This window comes from Arachis hypogaea, chromosome 15 (assembly GCF_003086295.3).
Source record: "Arachis hypogaea cultivar Tifrunner chromosome 15, arahy.Tifrunner.gnm2.J5K5, whole genome shotgun sequence".
NCBI classification, from domain to species: domain Eukaryota; kingdom Viridiplantae; phylum Streptophyta; class Magnoliopsida; order Fabales; family Fabaceae; genus Arachis; species Arachis hypogaea.
This window is the reverse complement of record NC_092050.1, coordinates 135,578,932-135,588,353: the sequence shown is the minus strand read 5'-3', so window position 1 is coordinate 135,588,353 and position 9,422 is coordinate 135,578,932. Positions and strand designations below refer to the sequence as shown.

General features: G+C 34.2%; 1 protein-coding gene across 4 annotated transcripts; it reads left to right on the top strand.

Annotated features, from left to right (window-relative positions):
- Positions 1-244: 244 nt before the first annotated feature.
- On the top strand, positions 245-4,405 carry LOC112750818 (eukaryotic peptide chain release factor subunit 1-3). Of its 4 annotated transcripts, none has more exons than XM_025799683.3 (6): positions 245-558; positions 1,435-2,897; positions 3,032-3,125; positions 3,212-3,290; positions 3,660-3,735; positions 4,062-4,405. In XM_025799683.3, the coding sequence occupies exon 2, from the start codon at positions 1,460-1,462 to the stop codon at positions 2,768-2,770; it is 1,311 nt and encodes a 436-aa protein (XP_025655468.1). In that variant the 5' UTR covers positions 245-558; positions 1,435-1,459; the 3' UTR covers positions 2,771-2,897; positions 3,032-3,125; positions 3,212-3,290; positions 3,660-3,735; positions 4,062-4,405. The 4 variants fall into 4 exon arrangements, with proteins under 4 accessions (XP_025655468.1, XP_072072943.1, XP_025655464.1 ...); XM_072216842.1 differs by having other exon boundaries at positions 290-558; positions 3,212-3,294; XM_025799679.3 differs by lacking the exon at positions 245-558 and adding an exon at positions 817-1,326.
- Positions 4,406-9,422: the final 5,017 nt, after the last annotated feature.

Below are 9,422 nucleotides of genomic sequence, written 5' to 3'. Positions count from 1 at the left end.
GGTTTGAATTTATTTTTTAAACTAATTCAATTCAAATTAGCGTGAATTAAATTAAATGAGTTTATATTTGAGTCAAAATTTACATTTTAATCTTTTAGAATTTGAATAGCTAATCTATATTTTTAATATATTTTAAACAATACTTTCAAATTCTTATTATTGGCATTCGTATTAAACTCTTTAATATTATGAGTTTTGACTTTTGAAATCAATATTCTTGATTTGATTTTCAGTTACCGAATGCGAAAAGATCTCATTTAAAATTACATATTTGGATGCCACGTTAATCACCTCACAGCTAGAAATTTCCAGAAAGAGGGGGGACAAAACAGTAAATTACTTGATTTCACGGCCAACTCTGCGTAACAAGTAAGGAACTGCCACGCCTAGCTCAACACGAACGACGTCGTTCCCATTACCATTATAAAAGCCCAAACCCCCCTTTTTGCCTATCAGGTTCAGTTCTGCTAATCAGCTAGGGCACAAAAGAATCTCTCGTTTTCTCTTTCCCCTTCTTTCTCATTCTCTCGGCCTCCGTTCCGTTTCGTCGCTAAAACGGTACTTCTTTATCTCTGCATCTAATTTTCCTGTTCTAGTAGCTGATCGTGTGTTTGATTCATTTGATTATGTTTTTCGATGTTTTGATTGCTTGTTTTATTTTGCATTCTTGCTTTTACGTGTTGGGGTTTGTGACGGTGTTATTATATTATATATGAATATGGATTAGTATATATTAAATTGGCATGTTCTGCTGCAGATTATGTCATGTCCGTGGATTTTGCTGTTAATAGTTGTTGGTTTGTTCTATTTAATATTATGGTCTTTTTGGCGGCTTATTTATTTGGTTTTAATTTTTTATTTGCAACTTGCCATGAGTGGGATAAACGTCAGGACTGAGTAAAAAGGATTGATTTTGTAATTAAAAATAGTAATTATGATTTATAGTGTTGAATATCATGCTCCTTGGACGCTGTGTTTATATTAGTTTAATGATTTATGCGAGGCTTTGTGGATAGCAAAAAGGAACTTTTTTGTTTTTTCTAATAAAATTTTATCCGAGAAAGTGTAGATGAACATTATCAGATCTTAATACGAATACTTTGTTTATAGTGTATTCTAATTTCCAATTAAACGGAACAAGAGGAGTCCTGTGTCTTTTTTCTAATTATTTGTTTCCATTGTTTTGTTGTTCTCTTAGTTGATCTTCTGTGTTTATTTCCTATATTTTGCGAATTCTTGAACAGCAGCTGTTATTAGTGTGGTGGTCTGATTTTCTATCATGATTTGTCTTTCACATTTATTTATGTGGCTAGCAATTGTGTTCATGTAAGTGATTTTTTGTATGTGCTTGATTCCTGATTGTTTTGACCATGTGTCAGTTTGTTGATTATGTAAGTGATTTTTTCTCGTTTGTTCCTTTTTATTACTGAAAAGGTTATTGGCCAACAATTGTTCTGAGATGGCTGATGCACACGAGACTGACAAGAACATTGAGATTTGGAAGATCAAGAAATTGATCAAAGCTCTCGAGGCTGCTAGAGGAAATGGGACAAGTATGATTTCCCTTATCATGCCCCCACGTGATCAAATATCTCGAGTTACCAAGATGCTTGGTGATGAGTTTGGTACTGCTTCCAACATCAAGAGCAGGGTGAACCGGCAGTCTGTGCTTGGGGCCATCACCTCTGCCCAGCAGAGGCTCAAGCTCTATAACAAGGTTCCTCCAAACGGGCTTGTGCTGTATACTGGCACAATTGTTACTGAAGATGGGAAGGAAAAGAAGGTTACTATTGACTTTGAGCCTTTCAGACCTATCAATGCTTCCCTCTATCTGTGTGACAACAAGTTTCATACTGAGGCTCTAAATGAGCTTTTGGAGTCAGATGACAAGTTTGGGTTCATTGTCATGGATGGCAATGGTACCCTGTTTGGCACCTTGAGCGGTAACACAAGGGAAGTGCTTCATAAATTCAGTGTCGATCTCCCAAAGAAGCATGGAAGAGGAGGGCAATCAGCTCTTCGATTTGCCCGTCTTCGCATGGAGAAACGTCATAACTATGTCAGGAAGACTGCAGAGCTTGCAACTCAGTTTTATATCAATCCAGCTACCAGCCAGCCAAATGTTTCTGGATTAATACTTGCTGGTTCAGCTGATTTCAAAACTGAGCTTAGTCAGTCTGATATGTTTGATCCTCGACTCCAAGCAAAAATTCTCAATGTTGTAGATGTTTCCTATGGTGGTGAAAATGGGTTTAATCAGGCTATTGAACTTTCATCTGAGATTCTGTCCAATGTGAAATTTATCCAGGAGAAACGCTTGATTGGAAAATATTTTGAGGAAATTAGCCAGGATACTGGGAAATATGTTTTTGGGGTTGAGGATACTTTGAAAGCTTTGGAGATGGGAGCTGTTGAGACACTCATTGTGTGGGAAAATTTGGATATGAGTAGGTTTGTCTTGAAAAACAGTGCTACTGGTGAGGTTGTCATTCAACACTTCAACAAGGAACAAGAGGCCAATCAGAGCAACTTCCGGGATCCTGTATCCAATGCTGATTATGAGGTGCAGGAAAAAATCTCTCTTTTGGAGTGGTTTGCAAATGAATACAGGCGGTTTGGTTGCACTCTTGAGTTTGTCACAAATAAGTCGCAAGAAGGTTCACAGTTTTGTAGAGGTTTTGGTGGGATTGGTGGTATCTTGCGCTACCAGCTGGACATGAGGACATTTGATGATTTCTCTGATGATGATGCTGTCTATGAATCTGAATAGCAATCAATGAACAACTTCCTCTTGCTGGTGCAGGAAAAGGAGGTGAAAATACCTGCACCAGTAATTGAGGGGGTAGCGTGCGCTCCTGCTGCACCTACTCTTCATCCTCCACCTGTGGTATTGCATGGTAAGCTTGATTGTCCTGTGTTTTGCTACATTATATCTAGCTGTTGAGGTTTATACTCATGATTCATATTTTGGGGTTTTAATTTTTTTAAGCAACTTGCCGAATCTTTTCCCTACCCATATTTCTTTTTTCAGATGCCATGCCTCAAGAGTCCAATGTACTGATCCTGGTTACTCATCTATTTGATCTCCTGCTCCTCCATGCCAGCAAACTTGCTTGCCTCCTTAGGTGGAATTCTACCCAAAATCCTCTCTTGGTGCACATTTATTCGTTATCTGAGTACATATCTAACATTTCTTGTTTTCCTATTCCAGCTCATCTGCTCTCTACATGTGCGCAACAATGCAATCTCTAACTTGTGCTTCCAAAAGAAACAACCTTGGCTCCATGCTGGTTGGTACTAAAGTGAACTTCTGCAGATATTAATTTATTTTTAGTTTCTTCACCTCCGATTGCATTTTGCTTCCATATTTTGAACAGCTGAGAAACGGAATTGGCTGATCCAAATATTTTTGTAGTTGTTCCAGTTGATTTCAGTCTTTATTATTCCCAATGTTTTGGTTAGGATACAAATTATAATATCAGTAGTCTCTTAAAATTACTTTGCAACTCTTCTGCTTTCACAATTTCCAATCCAAATGTATTATTTGTCAGTATAAGCTTTCAATTGAAGATTGGATTTCTAGCTTTTAAGTGTCTCAAGTCTTGCTATTAGCTTTCTAGCTTAGATTGTTACTTGTTTTGCCGCCTTTTTGAATTCAGGCTTCATCATATCCGACTATGGTCTCTGAGCAAAGCAGTGATTGTGTAAGAAAGCATGCCCACTTCTTACCATGAGGTACATTTAATTCTATACATGCAACATTATGGATTGACTTATATAAATTTTTATTGTCTAATGTGTAATTGAATTTGTCTGTGCTTGACAACCCAGTGTAGTTTTTGTATTATAATTTGTTGTTTAGTGTGTTATTTCTTTGATTTCTACCATTAGTGATGTGATGATGATTACTGTAGTGACCTGCTGTTTAATTGTTGATAATTGACTGATCTTCTGTGGAGTAATTCATTCCTAGTTTGTTTCATCTTTTATTGTTTGCGAACATTTAGACAAAATTGCTGCAAAACTAACATTTACTGATTCCTATTTATATTGTTTTGTAGGTGGATGGATCCAGAATTTTCTCTTAACGTGGTTTATGAATGATCCTTGAGCTTGTGCTCTGAAATCTATGATTATGTCGCTCATATATAATGATTGTTTGGGAACTTAGGTGTGGTGATGTCTAATGATGTTAATTAGGGGCCTTCAAGACTTGCGAGCAATATCTTCATGGTGTGTGATGTATGATATGACGAGCCTTCTACTTTCTGGCTAGTTTATTTTCAGGGTACGGGGTACCAAATATTTTCGATTGGGATTTTGCTTAAATGCTTAATGGTGTGTGATGTGATGTTATGAGACTTAAGTTTATTTGATGGTAATATATAACATTGCTTTCATGTTACCCTCCGTTTCTTACAATCAAATTATGAATGTCTTTAGCTTGATAAGTTTTTGGTCCTTTCGAGAGCTACCTGTTTAGGGTCAGCTTTGCATTATTGATTGCAGTTATGCTTCCAAGGCGAGTCATTTTAAATGCCAGCTCTTGGGAATTGCTTCCAAGTCGAGCCATTGTAGTTATGTTCATTTCTATTTCTATCCGCAATCTTCAATTCCTGGATTTCATTGTCCTTGTCGGTCCTGGCTGGTCAAGATAGGCAAGTCTGATTGTATGGGAATGTCGCTCTAATCGAGTGATGAATTCCGGATAAGGCTAAAGATTAGCGAGAGACTGATAGTGAATAGTGAACTAATTCCGCAAGGAAAGGATAAAAACTGTCTACTTAACACTAGGCTCAACTTAAGATGGATCTGAACCCGAGACTTGAGCTGCTTAGGGATTTGACTGGTACCTAGTTGTCATAGAAAAATAAAGACGTCTATCCAGCGCCTAGTTGCTTGCTTATGCAAATTGCTCTTTGGGAAGTTTGATAGACAAATTTGTTCCCTTAACGTTGGTTGAATTGGACTTGCTTGTATTGGACTCAATAGTTGGATTCCTCAAAAGGCATCCTTGATCGAATAAAGTGGTTGAAATTGCAGGTAGTAACAATTTGGTAATAGTTAAATGCGAATCTTATTCTAGGTTTATTCATCACCATACTAATTATTCTCACTTTTTAAGTTATTTGACAATATTGTAATATTGTTCCCTTGTCATAAACCCGTACCAGCTCCAATCAAGTATAGTTATGGTAATAAATTGCTTACCGGTTTCTAGATCCTTTTCTTCAGATATTTTAGTACCACCAAACTTATCCATTAGCTGAATATTTAAATGAAAAATAAATTATGGAAAACCGAAGGACAACAACGACATACGGTTACAAACATGCATATATATTTGATAAATACATTTTATGGTAGACGAATCTGTGCGATGCCTTGATTCCATGTATTGAAGCCTTTGTATCATAGCATCTACCCTTTAAGTATGGGTCAAAATAATGTTGAAATATTAGCAGCAGAGATGTATTATAACAGGTTGAATGATGGTTTGACCAGTTTGTGTGTTAGTACAGCGATGCATGCATGGTTGCATTCAAATATAATCCATACATATCAATCAATATCATTATTGTGTTGACACTCCAACTGCTGATTTGGGCCCTTGCCCCTTGTCTTCATAATTAACTTCATATAATGCTTCATTGATTTTGAATAACCATGGAATTGGAATTCTTTAGTTCTTTATTTATTAAAAAAAAAAATAGCAGGGATCTTTTTTGAAATATATTAGAACTCGTGTCATGCAAAGTGGCTATATTAAATTATGAAAAACAAATTAAAGATGTCAATTTATTTTTATAGTTGTTGCAAATCATGTAACAGAATTCAGTTTAATATTTTAGTGTTTTATTTAAATATATTATAATACAAATAATACAAGAATTGAATTCAAAATCATTTTTATCATAAATTGAATTGAAGCTTGTTTTCTGATTTAACATCTATAGGGGAATGATTAATGTATTTGGTCAATATTAAATGAATAAGAATAAGATATCTTGTCCCATAATGCATAGGGTTGTAGGAGCCTTGGAGATAAGAAGAGAAAAAAAAATTGTGTTGAAGCTTCTTAGCAATTTCTTTGGACAATATAATAAACATTGAGAAATATTCAATTCGTTTAGTCCTTATTATGAATAATTTTCAAAGATGCAAGAGGCTAAGGATGTTGTTAGTACTTGGCATTCACCAAGCATAAAATAAATCAACTATTGACATCAAATTCCGACAATATCATGTGCAAATAAGATGATTTGTTGGAGAAAAATTTGCTTTTGACGATAATATATCCATACTATTCTGTCTCATGTAAAACTATGATGGAGATGTTTGAGGCCACCCGTTTACAATAATAAGAAAGAAGATGCATCTAACCTTTCTTTCATTCCATTTATTTTGTTTCTTTTATTTGTCCCTATCAACTTATATTTTGTATCTATTTATTTTTTTATTTTATTCTTTTCCAATTTTTTAGGTGCTTCCCTAGATCATCAATTACCCACTTTTTCACTTTTTTTTTTCTAGTTAAATTAAGCAACTTATCATGAAATGGGTACACGCCATTATCTTCTCTTCATATCAATGTTATGACAAGTGTACTTAGGAAAAAGCAATAGTTCTTTTGAGAATTGAGGGAAATCACAATGGTATAGTAGTTTTGTGGACTTTGAAAGTGATATATCTTAGAAATTAGGAATACGAGAGTTATAACTATAATCTATATAGCATATATAATTAGGTAAGATATAAGAAACACACCAAACTCAAACATGTAGATGAAGTTCATCATTAATGTACAATTCCTTAGGCTATTGTGGTCATTGATGATTTATCCATCAAGAGTATTTCCTTTATTTTCTTCAATGTTCTTTTATAGAATCAAATAGGGAAATTTTCCATAAACTAAGGAAATATACTAAGAGAAAATGTGCAAGTCAAGTCCCAAAAACTTATGGTTATGGGTAAGGAAAATGACATTTCTAGCTAGTTTAAGCTTTAAGAACAAAATTCATGCACCAAAGATAGACACTTAGGTGTAACTATTTTTTGGCCTTCTAATGATGCATAGCTAATTAACTACATAAATGAATATTTGAAAAATGAAAATTACTTGTTTTCCTAATTGTTGAAATTAAGGCATGAATCCACAATACTAAGTGGTTGGCTTTGGCCCACTCATGTACATATTCCTACCCACTTTGAGTATCTATTTATTGATGGCATGTGGTAGTGGATTTATTTGCCTTTTAAACTCCGAAAAAATTGGCTTTTGTCTTATGGCTTTAACCCAATTATAACGACAGGGCTTGATTAGTATTTTTCTATGAATTTTTAGCTTATTATTTGTAAATTAGTCCAACTATGGAAACAATTACATTTCACAATCAATATAATGACAAGTTAGATCATAATGAATAAGCAATGAAATTTTCCCACGAAAAATATTAGTATCCGTGACTATCTATTAATTTTATTCAATCCTCAAATTACATGATAACAAGTGCATTATTCTTTTTAGATATTTGATATTTATACTACTTACTTCAAAAGAATCTGCATATCTTATTTATATGTATCACAATCCTTAACTAATATGATTTTTTTTATTTGTATTAATGTATAATAACCCTTTTAAAGATGATTTTACTAATTTTAAAATTGAGGGCCAAAATGAAACATATAATAAACAAATTAAAGAATAAGAACATAAGTTTTGTATATTATAAATGTCTAGCCTCCGAAAAAAGTATATATATTATTATTAACACGGGCGCGTGCCACACACACTCTGAAATAGAAACTGAAATAATAAAAATATAATATATATCATTTGCTCATTGCTCTCATTTCATGTGTATCATCTTTACTATTATCATTTACTAGTAGAGTCAGAGGGAGGAATATTTTACTCATTGTTCTTTCATTTTCTCTACCAATTCCTCATGAAAGGATTAAAATATATAAAAGGGTAAGGATAGTAGAATAGTGGATAATTATATTATACCGGTTGAAATAAGTGACAATGGGACAATAACTTGTGTTTTCATATAGTGGTTATACACTGAGAAAATATATAAATAAAGTAATGGGATAATCATTTTTGGATTCGTTTGGTGAGACTTATTTGCAGTATAAATTATCAAATTATGAGTGTATACTCCATTGTTTGATCATTTTTATAAGTTTATTCATTTTAGGATCTAAACTATGTGCACTTTCAAACAAAAAAGAGTAACAATGTAGATTGATCTTTAATCAATTGCAATAGTAAAACGTATTTATTTTCTTCCGTTACCCTTGTTTAGTATCAGAATATGTTTTAATAATGTATGTCCAAACCCTGCTTCAGACTTTAAACATCACAACAAATAAGCAAAATCCAATTCAGTGCGTGATATATATACAGTCATGTCATATTTAATTTTAAGGAGTTTTCTTTTTTTAAAAAAGAACAATTTTATTTTCTTTTTACTTTCAATATTTTTAAAAGTTCTCATAGATATCACTATTAGGATAGGTATAATATTGACAAAGTTAAATAATAATAATACGAATAAAATCCTATATCAAACAGAATTGTGAAAAAAACAACAACAACAAAGCCTTGTCCCACTAAGTGGGGTCGGCTACATGAATCAAACAACGCCATTGTGCTCTGTCATGTATCATGTCTACAGAGAGACCGTTTATATGTAGATCTTGTTTGACCACCTCATGGATGGTCTTCTTAGGTCTTCCTTTGCCTTTCGCTCTTTGTCTATCTTCCATCTCATCCACCCTCCTGACTAGATGTTCTATCGGTCTTCTTCTCACATGTCCAAACCACCTGAGACGCGATTCAACCATCTTTTCCACAATGGATGCTACTCCAACTCTCTCCCTTATATCTTCATTCCTTATTTTATCCAATCGCGTATGACCACTCATCAATCTCAACATCTTCATTTCTGCCACACTCAGCTTATGTTCGTGCTCCCCTTTAGCCGCCCAACACTCTGTACCATACAGCATAGCCGGTCTTATAGCGGTGTGATAGAATTTACCTTTAAGTTTTAAAGGCGCTTTTTTGTCGCATATAAAATCAGATGCACTCCGCCATTTTGACCAACCTGCTTGGATCCTATGATTTACATTCTCTTCAATCTCTCCATTATCCTGTATGATGCACCCAAGATACTTAAAACTTTTAACTTTTCGTAGGATGTTTTCTCCAATCTTCACCTCTATATTGGAGTTTTCCCTTCTCAGACTGAACTTACATTTCATATATTCCGTCTTGCTACGGCTTATGCGCAGACCATACACTTCTAGAGCTTCTCTCCATAACTCCAACTTCTTATTTAGGTCTTCCCTTGACTCTCCCATAAGAACGATATCATCGGGAAAAAGCATGCACCATGGCACAAGCTCTT